Below are 24,590 nucleotides of genomic sequence, written 5' to 3' on the forward strand. Positions count from 1 at the left end.
TTTTGCACATTGAAAAGGAGTCTCTTGTTTTGATATTTAAAGACGCACTCATTTTTAAAGTTTTCAGCTACCGATGCCATTGTAGAAATTCACTATTTACTGTCAGCTATTATCAATTTAATTCATGAGTGAACGTGTCCAATAACATGGTGGTTAGCCAGTATCAGAGCCGTTCATGTGGTTCCAAACAAATCCGCGCTGTCAACCTGTTTGAATGGGTTTAAGCGGGGCAGACAGAATCATCGACTCTATTTGCAGCAGTTTTCGGTAAATACTAACACATAATGTGCATCGATTACTACGTTGACTACACTTATAGTAGCATTTTTTTCTAGGGAGTGATGGAGAGGCAACATTAATCAGGAAGGGGGATTGCTCCCATAATATAGAATACATTTACAGAATGTGTGTATTAATATTTTTCTCGTGCTTTTATGGTCATAATTACTATCATGTGAGTCACATCCTAATGTTATCTTATGTTCAGACATTCACATAAGCTTACACAACATGTGAATATGAATGAATGCAAGCAACTGCTCAATTTACCCCAAGAAAGAAGTTTGGTCAATATTGCAAAATAAACAAGCCAACCAATTGCATTCAACAAAACATTTTATTATATAATATATCCAGGGAGAGGGTAGATAAGTTTTTCCTTGAATGGGCAGTCTTCACAGAAACTCATTCAACCTCCTACAGGAGAGAAAGATGGCAGAAAGTGGGCCGGCAAAGGCATAAAAGTGTTCAAAGTAGCCATTGCATTCTTTCTTTCACGACAACAGTAGAAAGAAAAGGAGATCTGGACAGCTGGCCATGGGCGCTCAATAAACTTCACTGGATGATGACTGCTCAAAACATCTCCAGAGACAGATGCAAGAACCACAGAGTCAAATTCTTATCCATACAATGATAGCAAAAACATTCAAACTCCACGCCACAAGTAATGCTTCATTTACTTGAATTTTTGGGTGAGGGCATTCCACTGCCAGAAGCAGACAGTGGTGGAAGATGTATTCAGATCTTTTTCTTAAGTACTAATACCACACTGTGAAAATACTCCATTAGGATGAAATTAAAGAGAGAAATTGAGAAATAAAACAACAGTGCCTATAAAAAATAAAATTATATATATATATATATATATATATATATATATATATATATATATATATATATATATATATTATTTTATTATATATATATATATATATATATATATATATATATATATATTGCCACAATATGCAATAGACTGGCATGTCTTAAGGTCAATATTAGATCAAAAATGGCAAAAAAAGAAACAGCTTTCTCTAGAAACTCGTCAGTCAATCATTGTTTTGAGGAATGAAGGCTATACAGTGCTTGAAATTGCCAAAAAACTAAAGATTTCATGCAAAGGTGTACACTACAGTCTTCAAAGACAAAGGACAACTGGCTCTAACTAGGACAGAAAGAGATGTGGAAGGCCCAGATGTACAACTAAACAAGAGGATAAGTACATCAGAGTCTCTAGTTTGAGAAATAGACACCTCACATGTCCTCAGCTGACGGCTTCATTGAATTCTACCCGCTCAACACCAGTTTCATGTACAACAGTAAAGAGAAGACTCAGGGGTGCAGGCCTTATGGGAAGAATTGCAAAGAAAAAGCCACATTTGAAACAGAAAAACAAAAAGAAAAGGTTAGAGTGGGCAAAGAAACACAGACATTGGACAACAGATAACTGGAAAAGAGTGTTATGGATCTTAACCCCATTGAGCATTTGTGGGATCAGCTAGACTGTAAGGTGCGTGAGAAGTGCACGACAAGACAGCCACATCTATAGCAAGTGCTACAGGAAGCGTGAGGTGAAATGTCACCTGAGTATCTGGACAAACTGACAGCTAGAATGCCAAGGATCTGCAAAGCTGTCATTGCTGCACTTGGAGGATTTTTTGATGAGAACTCTTTGAAGTAGTTTAAGAAGTTCTGATTTTTTTTTTTTTCAAATTGTAATAGTAATTTGTCATGTTATTAATGTCCTGACTATACATTGTGATCAGCTGAATGCCACTTCGGTGAATAAAAGTACCAGTTTCTTTCCATAAGAGCAAAATCTGTTTATTATTCCAAACTTTTGGCTGCCATTGTAAATGTTTCATCAGACTAATCAAAGTTGGGCTGCAATTCCATCTCCACAGTAGAACTGCCCTATTTACCAAAAGATATTCTAGTTTCAGGTGTATACATTTCTTTATGCACAAGGGACTGAAGGATTCAAGTTCAAAGTATCACCTAAGCAGCAGTGTACATGTGCTTCTTTCAGAGAAAGTTGGAATCACCAGTATGAGATCTTTTTTGACATTCTCAAAAGTGTACAAGCCATTTTTATTTTCTGGGAAATGAAATTTTTCACCGTTATTAGTCATAGGGAGCCATAAACATGAGTTGTGTTGTGCAGCTTAAATTCATCACTGTATTCTATCTAACAACTATTAAAAATATGATTTCAGTTTTGTGCTCATGCACAAGCAGCTGGCATAAGTGACTGTTTTGAATGCAAGGGAGAGTGAATATAGTCCACATACCTTGGTTGTTTTCAGTAACAAGCCTTCTCTCCCTATACTTGGTCCCAACACAAGGTCTTGGTAGCCATTGTTGCTCATGTTAGGCAACTCCAATTAGATTCTAACTAGCTATTTTTTAACGATAAACATTAACTAGATTTCCACTATTGACTTGATTCATGAGAGGTCAGCTAATGCATTAAAATGTCAAAACAATGCAGTAATTTCATCAATTTACCAGCGAGTGTGCTTGAGAAACACTGAAATGAATGGGGTTCAGTTCTAGAACTATTCAGTGTGTGGAACTATCGGTTTCCCCATGACATGCGTCACTTCCGCATTCTCCGATTACAACAGAAGTCAATGGCAGTGTCACAACTCTCTTTTTCAATGGCTCTGGCCAGTATTTTTCAGCTGGTCATGTGATCCTAACATGGCAGCCCCCATGAGGGGACCCTCTCCATGTACAAGCTCAATTCCGAAAAAGTTGGGACAGTATGGAAAATGTTAAAACAAAAAGGAGTGATTTGAAAATTCCATTCACCCTGTGGTATCTTGAAAGTAATACAACAACAGATCATTTGATGTTTTACCTTGTGAATTTAATAAAAAAAATTTGCTTTTGTTTTTAATGGAAAATCCATCTTAAGCTGGTACCTGGTCCTTAACTTGACGACCAGCTACCATATTCCAAAAACCAGCTTGACCATCTTGAGTTGGTATGACAAGCTGGTAGCTGGTCTCCCAGCCGTATTGTGCGCTTCATAATGTGCCACGCATTCTCAATTAGAGACAGGTCAGGACTGCAGCCTGGCCAATCTAGCACCCACACTCTCTGCTTACGTAGCCATGTGCTTGTAATCCGGTACGTGTAAAAAAGTACGTGGTTTGACATTGTCCTGCTGGAACGGCTGTTTTTACCAAAAACTATTTTAAATATGGTCTCGTCGGACCACAAAACATGATGCCACTGTTCTACTTTCCATCTCAGATGAGACCAAGCCCTGCTGCATCGCTTCTGGACAGTGTTGATATATGGCTTCTGCTTTGCATAGTAAAGCCTTAACTTGCATCTGTGGATGCAGTGGCGAATGGTGTTGACTGACAAAGGTTTACCAAAGTATACCCAAGCCCATGTCATGATATCCATTACAGATGAATGATGGTTCTTAAGATATCTACATCTGAGGGATTGATTAATAAGTGTTATTAGGAGAAATGGTGATGTTACACAGTGATAAACACTCGACTGTCCCAACGTTTTTGGAGCATGTTGCAATCATCTATTTAAAGTGTATATTTAATAAAACAACAGCTCCTTTTTTGCTTTTATTAGCATTTTCTATACTGTCCCAACTTTTTTGGAATTGGAATTGTAGAATAAAAAAATATATATATTTTTTAAATTATACATTTTGAATGAGAAACAAAATAATGAATACACCTTCAAAAGCCAGAAACAAAATCTCACAGCTCAAAATCTGGTTTTCCACATGTTGAAGATGTCATGCCACTCTAACCTGTCCTGCTCCACCCACTCCAAACGGGATTTGAACTGGCATCTCAGGCGTGGGACGCGAGAATGCTAACAAGTAGGCTAAAAGCTTCAGTCTCAATCATCAGTCACTTGTGCGCCTCTTGAGGTTGGGGGAGTGAGGTTTACACGCTGCACAGCTACCTACCAGCTGGCAACTGTTACACCTCATCTGAATGGTTTTATGAGAGGTCTGGTGACTCCACTGTATGTTTAAGATTATTTACATCATGAGTTGCAAAGGTCTTTTTGTAAAATGCTAAATAAATTCCAGTTCCCTTTCAGTATATTTCGCAGTGCCCTGGATGAATGGGAGCCTTCAAGACTAAATCAGTACACAGTATTGAAGTATTAGGATATATATTCTTTTACATCATTGCAAAAGTGACATTTTCAAAACAAGTGGTGTTTCCCATAAAATCTTTATTTGAGGCTGTGCCATCATGCAAAAGCTCAGTTTCAAAAAAGCTAATCAAAAACTGGCTAAGATATTATTTAAAGTCTTAATTATTGGAATCTATGAAATAAAAAGGATGGTGTCTGCCAAATCAAAAACTTTAACAATGCACATTCCACCAAACCTCTTATAGATTAGTAATGACAAAAAGCTCATGAACATACATCATGAGGATATTATTATGGGCTGCACTTGTCAAGTTTCAGCAAATTCCATCCTATCATCTAACAGAATACAAATAAAACAGAAAATGTTAAAAGGATGAAAAAAATACTCAATGGAATCAATTCAATTTTGGTGATGTCAAAAAAAAAAATCTAATAATAAACTGCATATAATCTTACATTGAGAAACTTTGTAAGATGTATTTTTCTGTACTCAAAAGACATTTACAGTGATAACGGCAGTGTCAATACTGTACACCAACAGACAGTGGTATGCATTGAAGTTTTGAGCTGCTTTATAACAACAAATTAAAAATGTCCCATCTAATTAAAATTGAGACTGTGCCATTTAACCTAAATGAACAAGCGGGCCACTGTTTGGGGAACCACTGTATTATGATTGACCTTCTTTAACAAAGGATTATTGCATTAAGAAATTGAGCAAAAACAATCCCCCCCAATTACATTTTATCACAAGGAGCAATGTCCAACAAACACTCCCTTAATCATTTTGTAAACACATGTACATTTAATCAGATTGAAAAAACTCTTACAAACATAACTAATATTCATCATAAGAATCAGTCCCATTCAAGGCATTTTTTTCAGCTCCATTATGATGCTGCCAGACAAATCATATTACACATTTCATGTAGAAAACATTTTTTCTAACTCTTTGCTTTATACAGAATAAAAAAGGGTAAGACAAGATGCGTAAAACAGGAATCCGAAGACTGGAGAAGCTGTGGTACTGCCACTGCTGTAATCCAGAGCTGTCCCAGAGCACTTGATGTGAACGAGGGCTCGAGATGAACAGGAATGGATCTCTTTCGCACTCTGTCTCAGGCATCTTACTCGTCCTCTGTGGCCGTGGTGTCCTGAGCCCATCCATGAACTTCCAGGACTCTCTCTTTGGCACTTAAGCTGGCAGACTCAGCTTCTTACCTTTCAGCACTAAAAATGGAAAGACACACATGAATTGCTTCCAATGATCAGATTAGAAGAAGTAACAGTTAAATGAGCTGGTCACAACAGGCCCTGATGTTTCCATTGATTTCAGTGGTGCAGTACAGTACAGATAGCAATTAAAACCTCAAACTGAAAGAAAAAAAAAAAAGCTTCAATGCTGCTGTTTCTGTGAGCAGGCAAGTTGACGGTACACGATGCAGCAAAATTGACTGGTAAAACATAATTAAAGAACTGAATGTGCTGGCTTATTGATCTAGAACACTGTAACAGTGGACCAAAACAAAGAGATTATTTTTTCAGCAGCCTGAGATAGGCATTTCCTAACTGATACTGTTGGTGTGGTTAGAGGATAATGCCATTATGGCCTGACAGTGATGCTTGATTATAGCTAAACTCTATCAAAAAAGTATTATGACACATCGATGATACTCCATTAACTGTTGAAAAGCAGTTCTTCCAATCACTTATGTGGATGCAAAATAGAAGAATGATCATAAGCATTAACTTTAAGCACTTCATCCATTCACCAGTATCATTTTTCAAGCTTAACGATGGTCTACTCTAGATTTTTCCCCAAAGACATCAAAAAAATCTCAGTGAGGCAGCTGCTTTTAAAGTTAAAATTACAGCTTAAGTGTTCAATTTCTGAACCACTAGTGCCACAAAACAGAAATGCAAAAATAACTAGATAGGTAAAGTTTGTCAAGACAAACTTTGATGTTTATTTGACAAAGCCTTGTCTGAAATTTTCAAAGTTTAAGCTAGTTTTTAAAAGTTTAGGTTGATTGTTTTACAGGCATTACAGTATAAGACGGACAGACAGACAGAGACCTTGTGTGGGTTTGTTTACATTTGAATTTTTGACAGTTGGAGTTTGAATTAAGAAGCATTCCGTTTGAACATTTGAACATTCTGTCAATGTAAGTATATGAAATTTATCAGATATTTCATCGTCCGCTGTGCGAAAACCCTAAATCAGATCAGTTAAAAAAAGACATGGAGCTCTATTCCAGAACATTCCAAAGGTCTGTACCAAGTTTGTTGGATGTAGCTTGAAAGCTTTGGAAAGAGTTGGTGTTAGAAATGTTGGTCTCAATTTAGGAAATTTGAAAAACAATACTCAATATAATCACTGTTTTCAAACAGGTTTTCTGAACACTCCCTCCCATCTACCAATGGTCACATCAGATGATCAGATAGTCATGCCCCAAACTAATACAATGGACCCTTCTCACAACGCGGAACGTGGAATAAATAATTGCAGGGTAAACTTCGATAGCGGTGAATGAGAGACCACGGCAAATATAATTTTTCCTTACTCGTTTGCTCCAACATAAGAAAAACACCACTTTTACGTTTCCACAACTTTCCAAATGAAGAAAAAAATGGAGAGAGATGGATTAAGGCTGTCGGAATCATTTGTTTTATTTTTTTATTCCAGGGTAATAAAAAAAGTATTATATTAAATTTAGTTTACACTAAATAATAATAAATAAAAAAAATCAAATATAAAAAGTTTGCTAGATTTACGCTGCTAAATAAGGCAGAAACGCATCATTTTCTGAAAAGGGTCCATTGGTTGAGCCAATGTTGCTATGTCGGGCTAAAGAGATTACAAGGTAATCATACTACGAATGGCATACTTGTATTTCATTCTGCACATTAAGTTGGGATAGGAGAAAGTATTGTTGAACATCAAAACAATTACACACTTGACCTTGAAAGAAACCAGGCCATCTGAAATTTAAAAGTCATTAACACTTTTATACAGATCAACTCACCTTTTGTTACATATAGATAAAAGAAATCACAGTAAAGGATTGTCTGAACGATGCCTGCCACGATAGCGATCATGTCAAAGAAACCCTCAATGTAGAAGCGCCATATCCAGTTAATGAGATAGAGGGCACGGTAGAGGCCGAGGAAGAACAAGTAGTGTGTGGTGATGGTTTCGGCTTCTCCCGTCTTGCTGATCATAAAAAGCTGAGGGAGGATGGACACTGACTCCAAATAGATTGAAAAGGTCCACAGGATCTGCAATGAATAGATCACAACAACATAAACAGGTAAATTTAAGGCAGCTTTTTATAAGCAGCTATTCTCTTCAAAAGGCATGCAATGTAATGCAGAGTGAAAACAACAACCTGGATCTGCTCTCTTACCTCCAATGGAGAGAAGTCGTGGTTGACGAGAAATGCCAGGCCACCAACTGGGACAACCAGAAATTCCACCCTGAAAGTGTCGTGGTTGCCATCATATGTGGCCTTGAACTTAACGTAGATCAGATACACTGTGGCATAGGCACATGCAATGTAGATGATCTGAAACATGTATAGAACATATATATATATATAAAGGTATATAATGACATAACACAGCATTCCATCTAGAATACTTTGCCTCAGTGTATTTAAAGGGCGACTCTTAAGAGAGTTAACATTAATATAAAAGCACTATTTTTCTCTTTGTTAATTGTATTGAGTTTAAGGATGAACTTCAAGTCTATTCTGCATCACCTTCATGGTGGAATTGTACAAGGAAATGAAGGAGGTGAGAAGGTCCAGGTAACGAGTGGTGAACACAAAGGCAAACAGAATCTGACTTTTTCCAGATATACCTGAAAAACAAGCAAATGGGATCCAACAATAAGATGTGTGAACAGTTTTGTTTATTAAATTTTGCGACAGGCTACAGCAAGCTACAGTAGGTCATGTTATTTATTAAATGCAAATTCATTAGAGCTGGTAAGGGATAGTTTTTTTTTTGGATTGTAGATTGTAGGAATGCAGTCTTTTTGTGTCCATGTTGCTTTAAGGCATTTTCTACAAAAAACAAAACAAAAAACAATTGTGTATATGTGTGTATACACACACACGCGCACACACACACGCGCGCACACACGCGCGCACACACGCGCGCACACACGCGCGCACACAGGCGACCAAAAGTTTGGAATAATGTACAGAGTTTGCTGTTTCGGAAAGAAATTGGTACTTTAATTCACCTAAGTGGCATTCAACTGATCACAAAGTATAATCAGGACATTACTGATGTAAAAAACAGCACCATCACTATTTGAACAAAGTCATTTTTGATCAAATCTAGACAGGCCCCATTTCCAGCAGCCATCACTCCAACATCTAATCCTTGAGTAATCATGCTAAATTGCTAATTTGGTACTAGAAAATCACTTGCATTATATCAAACACAGTTGAAAGCTATTTGGTTCATTAAATGAAGCTTAACATTGTCTTTGTGTTTGTTTATGAGTTGCCACAGTATGCAATAGACCGGCATGTCTTAAGGTCAATATTAGGTCAAAAATGGCTAAAAAGAAACTTTCTCTAGAAACTCATCAGTCAGTCATTGTTTTAAGCATTGTGTTGCTTAAAATTGCCAAAAAAACGGAAGATTTCATACAAAGGTGTACACTACAGTCTTCAAAGACAAAGGACAACTGGCTCTAACAAGGACAGAAAGAGATGTGGAAGGCCAGATGTACAAATAAACAAGAGGATAAGTACATCAGAGTCTCTAGTTTGAGAAATAGACACCTCACATGTCCTCAGCTGACAGCTTCATTGAATTCTACCCGCTCAACACCAGTTTCATGTACAACAGTAAAGAGAAGACTCAGGGGTGCAGGCCTTATGGGAAGAACTGCAAAGAAAAAGCCATTTTTGAAACAGAAAATCAAAAAGAAAAGGTTAGAGTGGGCAAAGAAACACAGACATTGGACAACAGATAATTGGAAAAGAGTGTTATGGATCTTAACCCCATTGAGCTTTTGTGGGATCAGCTAGACTGTAAGGTGCGTGAGAAGTGCACGACAAGACAGCCACATCTATGGCAAGCGCTACAGGAAGCGTGAGGTGAAATGTCACCTGAATATCTGGACAAACTGACAGCTAGAATGCCAAGGATCTGCAAAGCTGTCATTGCTGCACGTGGAGGATTTTTTGATGAGAACTCTTTGAAGTAGTTTAAGAAGTTCTGAACATTGTTTTTCAAATTGTAATAGTAATTTTTCATGTTATTAATGTCCTGACTATACATTGTGATCAGTTGAATGCCACTTTGGTGAATAAAAGTACCAATTTCTTTCCATAAGAGCAAAATCTGCACATTATTCCAAACTTTTGGCAGCCAGTGTGTGTATGTATATATATATGTGTGTGTGTATATATTTTTTATATATATATACACACACACACACTAATATATATATATATATATATATATATATATATACACACACTGTATATGCAGGGTTCTCAAGATGTGTCTGTCTTTAAGTTTGAAACTACGTTAAACTTCACACAGCGACCTAAAAACGCTGTTTATGATGTAATGCAACTAAAGTGAAAAGCTCTAAAAGCATCCATCTAACACATGTATATTGACATGTCCTTAGAAAAGCTCTTATAAATCTATCTCAGACAGATTGACGAATTCTGTTGCAAAATGGATTGCTATGAACTGATAGGCTTATGTTCAATAATATGGAAATAAACAATATACACCGATCAGCCCCAACGTTAAAACCACCTGCCTAAAATTGTGTATTGTCCCCCTCGTGCCGCCAAAACAGCACCAACCCGCATCTCAGAATAGCATTCTGAGATTATATTCTTCTCACCACAATTGTACAGAGTGGTTATCTGAGTTACCATAGACTTTGTCAGTTCAAACCAGTCTGGCCATTCTTTTTGACCTCTCTCATCAACAAGGTGTTTCCATCTGCAGAACTGCCGCTCGCTGGATGTTTTTTGTTTTTGGCACCATTCGGAGTAAATTCTAGAGACTGTTGTGCGGAGATCAGCAGTTACAGAAATACTCAAACCAGCCCGTCTGGCAGCAGTGCAGTGCATAAAATCATGCAGATACGGGGCAGGAGCTTCAGTTAATGTTCACATCAACCATTAGAGTGGGAAAAAAATTGTATCTCAGTAATTTGGAGCACGGCATGATTGTTGGTGCCAGATGGGCTGGTTTGATTATTTCTGTAACTGCTGATCTACTGGGATTTTCACGCAATAGTTGCTTCAATAGTTGACGTTTACCAATGATAATGAATACTTGAGGGGCAATGACATGTACATAATTGTATATATAATAACATGTCTGACAAATGTCTATGGCTGCTGCATTGTGTCTTGTTGTTCCAGTGTATCGTCTATTAATTATTATAGGCAGTTATAAAATAATCTGTTACAAAATGTACAAAAGATTTCATAATCAAAATATAATGCATCATATTTTGTCATTTTGTGAAGATTCGCTGCCCAACTCAATGAAAGAATGTGCAGAACGTGCGTCTGTCTGTTCTTCCTTGAGGTTTCCCCAGTAATCTTAGTAAGCGTGCACCAGTTTTTTTTCAGTGACTGTCTGAACCGTCTATTTTCAAATTGTGGTTGGTTTAACAGAAGACGCCATAACCATCACATTTTTAATATGCGTGTTAAGTTGAAGTTCAGTCGCTGCATTCTGTTCCATTTAGCTGCGCTCTGTCTAGCTGTTTGAAACACTCGCCTGCTGTATATGCGCTGCTTCTGCTTGAGACCACTGCCACACACCTTGTGTGTGTGTTCGCTCCTGTGGGGAAATCCGCGATGCTCCGTATTGTTGTTGCTGTAATGATTAATGAAGCATTCCATTCAACTCAGAGAGTTGGAATTTCCACCTTTCAACTGGGGAAAGTGCAATGGAATGACACTTTATGTCGGACTTCTAACTTGGAAACTCATGCGGAAATCTTCAACTCCCATTTCGTCGAGATGCATGTATGTGTTACGTCACACAAACAATTCAGCACCCAGGGCAGGGAGGTTTACAGTCAGTGACAAACATTCACTTTTATTAAATAATATCCTTTAACGAGTGAAAGTTCTTACATTAAGTTATAATAAAACGTGTTTAGCAAACGTTTTGCAGCGACAGGTGTTCAAAACACGGTTAATAACACTCTCTTTTGATTATTGTAAAGATAGCATTGCAGCATCGTATATCAGTTGGTTGCTATGAGATTTCTCTGACAATCAATGTACCCCTCAAAATCACAACGTAATCAATCTCAAAATTAAAAATATGCTCCCTTTTTGACACGTGTGTGTTTAGTTGTCAGGTAATTGTCACTGAATTTCCAGTTAAGTGAAAAGTCACTTCATGCATGATTACCATCGATTATCATTTTCATGATCGATCATTGCTGCCACGTCCACGTACTCGTGCCCATCCCTACTTGTTACACTTTCCCATACACTTTCACTCTTGGATTAAATTAATCATGGCTGATCGTGAATAGTGAATTTTTACAATGGCATCTGCAACTGAAAAATATTAATTTTGAATAATGCTGCATCCACACCATAATTTCAGCTTTTAATGTTACTTTTGTTTTGTATTGTCCTCCAACGGTTACACCATTTAGACTTTTTTTTACTTTGATAAAAAAAATAAAAAAAATACTCTGAACTCATAAATTGAAAACATCAACATAGTGAAGGTGTATTCAATTAATTGTTTCTGTGAATCATATATTCAAAAATACATTAAAATCTTTAATAGATCTTGAAAAGAAAAATAGTTTCCATTGACCTTAGAACATAATCTCTATTCGTCCATTTGCCTTATTACATACCATTTCTCTTTATCCACTTTTTAAAATAATAGTCAAGAATTAGTAGGTGTGTCCAAACCTTTGACTAGTAAAGTACTATCAGGTCTATCATGACTAAGTGCACAGTTCTTGTGCAACCTTGGAACAGATATGACAATCCGGTCACAATAACCACATGACAGTAAAATCAACCCATAGTTACAAACACAAGTACTTTAGCTGATACATCGCATCTCTGTTATGAGTGCCAGGCTTAAGTAGATAGGCTAATATTATAATGACATCCTGCTGCCACGTCAGAGGTCAGAGCATGCAATCAGAATGAATGAATGAATGAATGAAGTCAACTTTATCTACAGCCTGATTACGTAAATATGATCCCAAACTCATGCAATAAAGTTTAAAGAAAGGGTTTCAAAAAGGGATTTTGCTGAGATCATCACTTCTTTTGAATGTATATTGATTTATACGGCAGTAAAATCAAACTTGAGTTAACTGTGGGCGGCAGGTCTGGCAAAGACGTGGTTAAACTTAAAGAAGTGCATCAATTTTAGAGTAAAATGTAAAACTGTCGTCACAAACACTAGCCAGATATCATCATTCAGTCTATTTCAGTCAAATGAGGCCTAGTGCAAGAGTTCACACACAAATGAGCGGATTAGCTGCCCAGATAAACATATATCTCAAGCAAACATTCACCAAACACACTCAAAAACAACCCTTAAAAGTGAACAATGTAACTGACGTGTACTTTTCTCGTAAAATCAATGCACAACCCACCTGCACACGACCTGGTTTTCCATATTTTCATCAGCAGGATGATGATGGCTGCTAAATGGGAGAGATCCCCCGTCAGTCTGAAAATGTTCATGTTTCCTTAGAGCTTATGAATGGGTGAATGAAATGTATCAGGAGGACAGGCTGTCCGATACTTCAGAGTGCTGAGGTTCCCCCAAACAGCGCAATAAAGACGGCTTTTCCCGATTGAAAGATGGCGAGAGCAGCACGACGTGGCCGACAATATGAGCGTTCAGTACGGGCTGACAGCGGGTTGGCTGAGCCACAGGATTTTGTTTAGAGTTCATCGTTGGGAGGTTCATGTTTCTTGCTAATAACTGGTTTCTATGGGAGATAAATGGATCTTCCTCAAGGGGGCGCGTGACGGCTCAGAAAACCAAATTCGAAATTAAACTGCATTCAAAATTTAGGAGGGTTGCCTCATTGTCTCAGACATACGAATGCAAATGATCCATGTCATCCCAGATGTGTATGACTTTCTTTCTTCTGCTGAACAGAAACGAAGATTTTTAGAACAATATCTCAGCACTGAAGGTCCATTCAATGCAAGTGAATGCTGGCCAGAACTTTGAATCTCCAAAATGCACACAAAGTCATCTTAAAAGTAATCCACACAACTCCAGTGGTTAAATTCATATCTTCAGAAGCAATATAATAGGTGTGGGTGAGAAACAGACCTATATTTAAGTCCTCTTTTACAATAAATCTCCACTTTTACTTCCACAATCTTTTTAGTTTTGTTTTTGGTGATTTACATTTTTTGTACACATCACCACCTACTGGTCGGGGCTGGTCAAATGTGGAGATTTATAGTAAAAAAATGACTAAAATATTTATCTGTTTCTCACCCACACATATACAGTATCTCTTCAGAAGATGTGGAGTTAACGACTGGAGTCATATGGATGTATTTTATGATGCCTTTAAAAGCTTTTTAGAGCTTCAAATTTCACAGAAACCTGGGTGAGTGAAACCATTCCGGACAGCACATTACATCTACCGGGCTTCCATCTGTTCAGAGCGGATCGCACCGCAGAGTTAACAGGGAAAACGAGAGACGGTGGAATGTTTTTACATCAACAAATGTTGGTGTACAGATGTAACAATGCTGAAGAAGATGTGCTGTCCTAATTTAGAGGCACTCTTCATAAACTGTAAGCCTTTCTACTCACCGTGGGAGTTTTCCTCATGTATTCTTGAGTGTGTTTATATTCCTCCACAAGCGAGTGTGAGCGCAGCGCTGCAACAGCTGGCTGATCAAATCACAGACAAGGAACAACAATACCCAGATTCACTTATTATTATTCTTGGCAATTTTAACAAGGCAAATCTCACACGTGAACTGCCCAAATACAGACAGCACATTACATGCCCCACCAGAGACAGTAATATACTGGATCATTGCTACACAACAATAAAGGATGCATATCACTCTATCCCTAGAGCAGCTTTGGGACTCTCTGATCACTGTCTGGTTCATCTTCTTCCAATCTACAGGCAGAAACTAATATCAACTAAACCTGTAGTAAGGACTGTAAAGAAATGGACCAATGAAGCAGAGCTGGAACTACAAGCCTGCTTTGACTGCACAGATTGGAGTGTTTTTGAAGCTGCAGCCACTGACCTGGATGAGCTCACATATTCTGTGACATCATATATCACAAGCTCTCTGTTCCTGCCTCTATCTGTCAGTGGATCACCAGCTTTCTGACAGACAGGCAGCAGCAAGTGAGAATGGGGAAATTCACCTCCAGCACAGGTACAATCAGCACTGGTGCCCGCCAGGGATGTGTAGACTCCCAACTACTCTTCTCTCTGTACACAAATGACTGCACTGCCAAGGAGCCCTCTGTTAAGCTCCTGAAGACTTGCAGACGACACTACTATCATTGGCCTCATCCAAGATTACGATGAGTCTGCATACAGAAGTGAAGTTGGACAGCTGGCTCTCTGGTGCAGTCAAAACAACCTAGAGCTGAGCATGCTTAAAACAGTGGAGATGACAGTGGACTTTAGGAGGAACACCCGAACATTACCCCCGCTCACCATTCTGAACAGTACTGTGGCAGCAGTGGAGTCATTCAGGTTCCTGGGCACTACCATCTCACACCTTAAGTGGGAGACCCACACGGACTCAATTTTGAAAAAGGCCCAGCAGAGGTTGTACTTCCTTCACCAGCTGATGAAGTTCAACCTGCCATAGGTGCTGCTGATACAGTTCTACTCAGCAGTCATTGAGTCTGTCCTTTGCACTTTAATAACTGTCTGATTTGGTTCAGCTACCAAGTCAGACATCAGAAGACTACAAAGGATAGTTTGGACTGCTGAGAGGATTATTGGTGTTCCCCTACCCACCCTGCTAGAACTGTACACATCCAGAGTGATGAAAAGGGCTGGTAAAATCACTCTTGACCCCATTCACCCAGCACACTACCTTTTCGAATGGTTGCCCACTGGCCGGTGCTACAGAGGACTGAGCACCAGAACAGCCATGCACAGGAACAGTTTTTTCCCTCAGGCCATCCACTTTATGAACAGTTAAAACTGCCCCCAAATACTTTCTTTTTGTCAATACAACCATGTGCAATGTTCAATCCATCCATTCCTACTTATATCCATATTTTATTCATATTCTTTAACATATCCTACCTCTTCTTCAATACATTATATCACCTGCACATGACTGTATATCTGTATAGAAAATATTCGAACAACTTTATTGCTCTATTGTATATTTCTCTTTTTTTCATGTTATATCTTATTTATTTATTTATTTTATATCACTATATGTATATATGTTTAAATGTATATGTTTGTATGTATGCATATATGGTTGCATTTGCACTGGAAGCTTCTGTCACCATGGAAAATTCCTTGTGTGTGTGTAAGCATACTTGGCAATCAAGCTCATTCTGATAAAATAGTTTTGAAAAATACATATATTCTGATTTCTGAAAGTGTGAAAGAACTGTTTGAATATGCCACTTCTTCATTGTTAAGGAAAATTTGATTAAACATTTTTGGGCAAAAACTTGGCCTCTCCATTTTTATTGAAGCCCACTCTAAAGTAATTTCCTGGCTACGTCCCTTGTCTACAGAGCTGAGATATTCTTCTAAAAATCATAATTTGTGTCCTGCAGAAGAAAGTCACACATCTGGGATGGCATGAGGGTGAGTGAATTGATGAGATAATTTTCATATTTGGGTGAACTATCAGCTAAATAAAATCCTTAACCAGTAATCTCAATGAGTGTGATTGGTCCATTTTGAACACCGCTGAGAGAAGTAACAGGTACCACATGATGACGCCTTGCTTCTGATTTTTCAGAGGTGTTCTGAACAATACTTTATCGGAGTGTCTATTTACACTAAGTGCAAATAGCCCATCTTGTTGGCAGAGGCTATTTACACTAACTCTGTACACTACACTAGCTCAGACCAAACTCAAGACAGCCACAACAGATTTATTTGGGGTCAATTGCTGATCAAATGAAGGCGGGCATATTTGAATTTTTCACGATGGGGCAGAGACATAAAACTGGTTAATGGGTTAGACATTTAGTGGATTAAGAGATTGGATAACTAAGTGACTATTTACGCTCCAATAATCTGGTGGAAACAGGATTTTTTTTGACAAACCGCTGTAGTAGCTCTGGGTGTAATTACAGCATGCGTATGTATTGTCACGCTGGAGATCCGGGTTCGAATTCCACTTCTTGACATATTTTTCCCCATGTCTCTACTCCAAATAATTCCTATAATACTATTTATAGTAATAAATAGAAGAGACTCCTCGCAGTGATTTGGTCACAGTGAAGGTCGGGGAGTTGCGAGAAGGATTTGATCCGGATAAAATTAACCATGGTTTTACTGTGGTAATATTGTAATAACCATGAGTTTTGGTGGAAACTATATAGTTCTGATGTACTAACCATGGTGTTACTACAGTAGCGTTTTGTTAATAGTAGTTAATAGTAACCATGTTTAATTTTGTGGTTTCTATGATTTTATTAGAAAAATACCATGGTGATACTATGGTTACTGTAGTAAAACCATGGTTAATTTTTGTAGGGTTGGTGTAGGGTGTCTGTGGGACTCCAAATAAACAATATACCATTTAAATAAATAAAAACTAGCTAAAACAGGAGCATTTTCATTTAAATCCATCATACCTTACCAGTTAGAGACAACTTCCGGGCCGCTAAGCCCCACCTGTTTTTACAACACCCTGTTTCAATCAAATTGCCATTCTACCCATTAATTCTATTTCTTTGGAGTTCTGAGGCTTGTGAAGGGTGGGGAGTTTCTGCTGAATCAGTGCTGCAGGATCCTTCTCATGAGGATGTACTGCTCTGCACAGTTTAGATCCTACTCAATCAGCCGATATGTGTTCGCAGGCAGGTGTGTTAGTGGAAGATTATGCAGGATTCCAATGGCAACTTTAAATGCACCAATATGAATCCAATGGCAACTTTATATGCACCAATAAATAACTTCTTTACAAATGAGTCTACTGACTCCATTGATTGGGCATTTGCTTGAGCATAGGGCAAATGGCAGATTAACTAATGATCATGGCCAGGTCTATGGGGACGGCGCAAAGAAAATACTTGAACAAAATAGTTTTGTTGCTCATGTAACCTATGATTTGATCAATGTAAGGAAAATAAATTCACCACTGGTAAAATAAGAACACTAACAGAGCATCACACCTTCCACCTTTAATTAACTATTAACTACATATGTTTATGTTCAGACTCTTTTGGCCTTAATCATGACATATGAGCAGAACATAAAATCTTTCATTAATCCGTTCCTACATAAATTGTTGCTTGTTAATTGAATGTGTGATTTTATGCAAGAATGGCTTAGCTCAGCTTGTGTTTCATGAGTAAGGCGCTTTGCGTGTACTATACTGAACAACAGACAAACTTTTATTGAATATTGTTAAAATATTGAGGAAAAAAAAACTTACATTGGTCCTAGGATGTTTCAAACAACTTTCAAAGAGACACATAAGACATTCATTTTATACTGGAGGGCAATACAAACACAGTAAGTAAAAGTAGGGGACAGGCACATACAGGTGCATCTCAAATTAGAATGTCGTGGAAAAGTTCATTTATTTCAGTAATTCAACTCAAATTGTGAAACTCGTGTATTAAATAAATTCAATGCACACAGACTGAACTAGTTTAAGTCTTTGGTTCTTTTAATTGTGATGATTTTGGCTCACATTTAACAAAAACCCACCAATTCACTATCTCAACAAATTAGAATATGGTGACATGCCAATCAGCTAATCAACTCAAAACACCTGCAAAGGTTTCCTGAGCCTTCAAAATGGTCTCTCAGTTTGGTTCACTAGGCTACACAATCATGGGGAAGACTGCTGATCTGACAGTTGTCCAGAAGACAGTCATTGACACCCTTCACAAGGAGGGTAAGCCACAAACATTCATTGCCAAAGAAGCTGGCTGTTCACAGAGTGCTGTATCCAAGCATGTTAACAGAAAGTTGAGTGGAAGGAAAAAGTGTGGAAGAAAAAGATGCACAACCAACCGAGAGAACCGCAGCCTTATGATTGTCAAGCAAAATCGATTCAAGAATTTGGGTGAACTTCACAAGGAATGGACTGAGGCTGGGGTCAAGGCATCAAGAGCCACCACACACAGACATGTCAAGGAATTTGGCTAGAGTTGTCGTATTCCTCTTGTTAAGCCACTCCTGAACCACAGACAACGTCAGAGGCGTCTTACCTGGGCTAAGGAGAAGAACTGGACTGTTGCCCAGTGTTCCAAAGTCCTCTTTTCAGATGAGAAGTTTTGTATTTCATTTGGAAACCAAGGTCCTAGAGTCTGGAGGAAGGGTGGAGAAGCTCATAGCCCAAGTTGCTTGAAGTGCAGTGTTAAGTTTCCACAGTCTGTGATGATTTGGGGTGCAATGTCATCTGCTGGTGTTGGTCCATTGTGTTTTTTGAAAACCAAAGTCACTGCACCCGTTTACCAAGAAATTTTGGAGCACTTCATGCTTCCTTCTGCTGACCAGCTTTTTAAAGATGCTGATTTCATTTTCCAGCAGGATTTGGCACCTGCCCACACTGCCAAAAGCACCAAAAGTTGGTTAAATGACCATGGTGTTGGTGTGCTTGACTGGCCAGCAAACTCACCAGACCTGAACCCCATAGAGAATCTATGGGGTATTGTCAAGAGGAAAATGAGAAACAAGAGACCAAAAAATGCAGATGAGCTGAAGGCCACTGTCAAAGAAACCTGGGCTTCCATACCACCTCAGCAGTGCCACAAACTGATCACCTCCATGCCACGCCGAATTGAGGCAGTAATTAAAGCAAAAGGAGCCCCTACCAAGTATTGAGTACATATACAGTAAATGAACATACTTTCCAGAAGGCCAACAATTCACTAAAAATGTTTTTTTTATTGGTCTTATGATGTATTCTAATTTTTTGAGATAGTGAATTGGTGGGTTTTTGTTAAATGTGAGCCAAAATCATCACAATTAAAAGAACCAAAGACTTAAACTACTTCAGTCTGTGTGCACTGAATTTATTTAATAGACAAGTTTCACAATTTGAGTTGAATTACTGAAATAAATGAACTTTTCCACGACATTCTAATTTGTTGATGCACCTGTATGTCACCAAGAAAACCAAAGAAAGAGATTTGGAGTTCTTAATACCCCCATATTCACAAAACTAATATGTTGTATTTTTTGTGCTTTTTCATAAACAGGAAGTGCCTCCTACACCTTCAGTACAATTACAGTACAGTTCATTAGTTGGAATAACAAAGTATAATGTGTTCCTCAAAGTTTTCATTTTCCTGAGACATAACAGACACATAACCTCATCCATCTATACTTAGCGGTAAATTAAGCCCTTTTAATTTTAATATTAAAAAACAATTCAGATCAAGAACAGAAATTGATTTTACTGCACTGCCACAAGAGTTACATAAGCATAACTTCAATCTTGAGGTTTTAACACAAATACTGCATCATCCAGCACATAGTAATCTTTGTACATATCTCCCTCACACAAATATGGCAAGCGTGTCACCGCCTCCACCTCAAACCCTATCTTCTGGAACACTTCTGTGGTCAGGTATGTCACCTGTTCTTCCCACATTTTGCCCTCGACTTTGATATACTCCTTTGGTCGTACCCAGTTCCCACCTGAGAGCATAACAGTATAAAAAAAAAGTATATTAGAAGATTTTACATTAGAAGATACAATGGCCATAAAAATAATTTGGAATTTAGCATATAAACACACTTTTCAAGGAAATATTTAACAAATTTAAGCTAGGTTTAGGTTATGTTAGGTTTCAAATTATAAAACAATGTTGTTCAAAAGGGAAAATAAAGTATTAGGACACTTTTTGGGTGTCAAACTTTAGAACTAGTTCATGGTAAAAGTGATGAACTGTAGCTGTGGTTACTCTGGTCTGTCGCTACAAAAGGTCATACAGGTATTCTATCAATATATCGGTTTTATCGATTAATCTGTGCCGATACTTTTTGGAACTATCGGTTATCTACAAAAATCAATGCTGATAGCTGCCTTAGTTTTAAGAAAAATGTATTCCTCCACGGTCCTCTGTAACCAAAACCCTTCATCTGGTGAAAATATAGGCTACAAAAAGCTTAATTTGGTGAATATTTACATATAGAGCTTCATATTTACATATTAGAGATTTGTTTGCCTAGGGTGCTTTAATTTGTCCAGAAAAATGTTCGGCTTCATCCATAGTGTAAATTAGGCTTGAGGCTGCCTCAGAGTGATCCTGGGAAGCTCGAACCTCAGAGTCAGGCATTCGTTATTACGACATATCACGCATTCAAGCGAGAAGCAAAATACGCAAGAAGCCAAACATAAACAAATATACAATGAACTACGGCAAAAGCTCTTTTTCTGCTGTACCAGAGAATAAACATAAGTGAATAAACCTGTATCACTTACACATAACATATAATATTTATTAATGCGTGATATCTAACAAATGATTAATTAATTTGCTTAAAACAAACCACAAAGTGTGAGTCATTATTAGTTGAGTGTTATATATAAACTCAGGTATCATCTAGAATTCCGACTCCCACACGTAAATGCGACTTCGCTGGACCAGTCATGTGTTCGGAACTTGTAATTACAAATTTTCAGACTCCACTTGAAGGGCACATAAGAGTGCATGTTTTTTTTGCCTCATGTGTTTGTGTGAGCTGAAAGCACAGAAATTTTACAGCTCGTTTGAGGTGGATACATTTTTTATTAGATAAGAAGAAATGCGCATAAACCATGATGGAAACACATTTACCGAATTAACTTCTACTGAATTTATTAGGAATACAAAAATTGCATCAAAAAAGTAATGTGACTGAACAACTCATTCATAACTGGACTAACCAGCGGCCCAATCATCACATCTGAAATGTTTCTCTGGTCTTTCATCCTGAAATCAATGGTGTCCTGAAAATACAAAGCCTGCATAGAGTTTGCAGAGCAAATAAGTAGAATATAAACTTGAAACTTGAATTGACAATTTGTATCTAATGCAATGACATTCATAAGTGTCCAAAAGTGTCTAAATACTTTTGCAGTGCCACGCATGTTCTAGGTAATGCAGATATAAAATATATTTCGTAATCCACCGCTTTGTACAGCTAATTCCAGACACTAATTAACTGAACAGTAGTTCTGGTTACACCCCTCATCTTACCTGTCTCCACATAAGGCTGAAAAGGCAGCACAGCTGCAAGGATGAGCCGCCCTGTTCCTGGCACCAGGGATTGCTTAATGTACTGCAGAAGTTTTAGAGGTTCATCACACCGGTCCAGCAAGTTCAGACAGCTGACCAGATCATACTGGAGTCCTGTTCTCTGCCATTCATCTATTCCTAACAAGCTGCCAAATGAAAGTCAAGCACAGAGGACTGAAGTTCACCTCAATAGATAATTCAAGCACCAGTGGATGTTGCAGTGCATTACCGTTTGACAGCGGGCCAAAAGCCAGAAATACAAGAGATGGGTCCATCCAAAGGTACCTGTAATTCTTTCTTTGGAGATGCCATTTCATAGGCGTAGAGACTTCTGTGGCATATATCTGATTAAAATGAGAGCCCATCACTTCTGTGACTCCCCCATCGCCGGCTCCCAGATCCAACAGTCTTTCCGCTTTCCAGTTCCGGACTGATCCGGAGGAGATGTCGAAACTGGTCCTTTGAAAAGACAAACATGGAGCCCCGTCCCAGAAAGCTGCAGACAAAAACACGGCCAAGACAAAGTCACTTTACGAGCCAAAATGGGAGAAAATCCAAAACATTGTGGATTATAAAATGAGGGCAGAACATAGTTACCCATTGATCGATGTTCGAGAAATAATGGGGCTAAAAATGGTGGAGAACAGCGAGTGGTACAGTTGGGTGAACAGCCAACCGGATTTCTCTACACTCCTGCGGAGAAAATCTTGCGTCTCAGCATCCAGATGGCTCTGCACAAACACAGACTGGACTTTTTCTCCAAGCATGTCTGGACAGCAATGATACCACTGCAAAGACAGTAAATCCTGCACTTGAAATAACTCAACAGCAAGTCAAAAATAAAAATAAATAAAAATAATAATAATAAAGATACCAGGCTCCTGGACTTGGCCAGAAAAGAAGTTTCACTTACCTTCTGGGCATCATGTCCAGTAATGTCACACTCAGTCACCATGTTCATGAACAGAGTACGAGCAAGTGGACTGCGAACATATTTTCCAGTCCACATCCTTCGCATTGCCAGTAGAAAGGACACGTAAAACAGCACCCAGGCGCAGAAAATGACCTCATCTGTACATTACACATAGAGACAGACAGTGCTGGGAGTCAAACAAAGTGACTGAATATGACAGGTAAATGAACAGCTGATGACACATAAAACTAGTGAAGAAAAACGAGCAGTACAAGAACAAATACACCCAGCCCCCCCAATTCAACAATCAAACAAACCTGAAGGTGTGGTGCGGTTTAGGCGGCCACATCTTTGTTAAGTGAAATCCACAAGACAAATACATTTGGGACAAATCAGTGGAGTCTTTTTGCAGACGTGTTACATTTAAACTTCCTGTGTTACATTTAAAAGAGCCCGTCAAACCAGAAGACATGTCATACCCGATACTACCAATAGGTGTCGACCAAAAATTCATTTTGGCTTTTGTTGAGACTTTGCTCTACCAAAGAGTGCTTAGCCCAAGACGGACCACTTGTAGTCAAATTAATAAGAGAACCTGGAACGCCCAATATGGCGGATGTATAAAAGGAAGTTCCATTTTACACAATTTAGGCTACAGACGTTCCGGCCCGGGTTCCGGCCCTTCTATAGACTTTTCATAAAATCCCTCATAAAAGCCATAAACCAAACCAACCAGCTCCGAGGTGGATCACAACATTATAAACTTTGTTTTGAAGAAGGAAAAAAAAAGTTATTTGAAAATGAGACACAAAGACAAAGGTACAAGACTGTGCACTTACCATCTTTCACGAGAGCACAAACTACAATCCCATGAAGCATTGCAAATGACGCAATAAAAATAAAATGATGGATATATAAAACTATTCATTTTAGGTTGTTGATTTTAAGTATAGAAAAAATATAGTTTATGTTTATTGCAAAATATTCCAATATATACAAATATATAAGTAGCAAACTCACAACTTAACAGTGTGTCATGGCATGGAAGTAGGCGGTCGCTGCTGGGCTTGTTTGCCGGGCTTTCTTATCCGCAGTTCTCTGATTGGTGGATCTTCATCTGTTGGACCGCAGGCAGTGTAGTTGTTCACCAAGAACTCCACTATTAAACACGATTTTTAAACAGTGAAGTTAAAATAACAGACTGATGTCTTGAACAGAAGCATATACCATCAATGAACAACCTCGGAGCTCACGGTAGGTCTGTCTTAAAAGGTTTGTATGTTATCAGCAAAAATTAAATAGTCTATGGAAAAAATGAATGGGATTTTTACTTCCGGAACTAGACTGTTGCGCTCTGTTGTTGTCAGATTTAACTGCTGATTTGAAATATGTTCTTTGATTGTAATCTTGACCAACTATTTTGGAGATTTCGGTCTTTCCCCATTCAAGAAGATAGGAGTTTTATGCTGCTAGTACCCATAGAAAATAGCTGCTCGGGGGCGTTCCAAAATGGCCACGTGTGGACTGACTTGCCTTGAAAGAAACTTTGGTTCTACCACATTTATCATGTAAAGACCTCTTTTAAAGAGGGAGTCTACTGAAAAAGAATAACAAATCACACAAGCACAGACTATCACACAAATGATCAGTATTTAATATTATTTTGCACTCAGTGAACTGACTTCTGTAAGTATTTCTGTTAAAGTTCCAAGCACGCCAAAGGACTTTAGCAAGTGTGATATGAAATAATTGTGTGGGTGTGTGTGTGTGTGTGTATATATATATATATATATATATATATATATATATA

The 24,590-nt window shown here is 38.2% G+C and overlaps 2 protein-coding genes across 2 annotated transcripts; both read right to left on the bottom strand.

Annotated features, from left to right (window-relative positions):
• Positions 1-5,210: 5,210 nt before the first annotated feature.
• Positions 5,211-13,331, bottom strand: LOC127427090 (ER lumen protein-retaining receptor 2-like). Its single transcript, XM_051674451.1, has 5 exons — positions 13,073-13,331; positions 8,190-8,290; positions 7,836-7,994; positions 7,455-7,707; positions 5,211-5,658 (listed from the first exon to the last, which is right to left on the bottom strand). The coding sequence occupies exons 1-5, from the start codon at positions 13,161-13,163 to the stop codon at positions 5,624-5,626; spliced, it is 639 nt and encodes a 212-aa protein (XP_051530411.1). The 5' UTR covers positions 13,164-13,331; the 3' UTR covers positions 5,211-5,623.
• A 6,309-nt stretch (positions 13,332-19,640) lies between these two features.
• LOC127427087 (protein-L-histidine N-pros-methyltransferase-like) lies at positions 19,641-23,215 on the bottom strand. The gene is given in 7 exon segments (XM_051674448.1): positions 19,641-20,284; positions 21,829-22,013; positions 22,153-22,289; positions 22,291-22,363; positions 22,465-22,655; positions 22,781-22,938; positions 23,098-23,215. Coding segments are annotated over 6 exon segments (900 nt in total). The 5' UTR covers positions 22,886-22,938; positions 23,098-23,215; the 3' UTR covers positions 19,641-20,075.
• Positions 23,216-24,590: the final 1,375 nt, after the last annotated feature.

Source organism: Myxocyprinus asiaticus, chromosome 36, assembly GCF_019703515.2.
Source record: "Myxocyprinus asiaticus isolate MX2 ecotype Aquarium Trade chromosome 36, UBuf_Myxa_2, whole genome shotgun sequence".
In the NCBI taxonomy this organism is placed as follows: Eukaryota; Metazoa; Chordata; class Actinopteri; order Cypriniformes; family Catostomidae; genus Myxocyprinus; species Myxocyprinus asiaticus.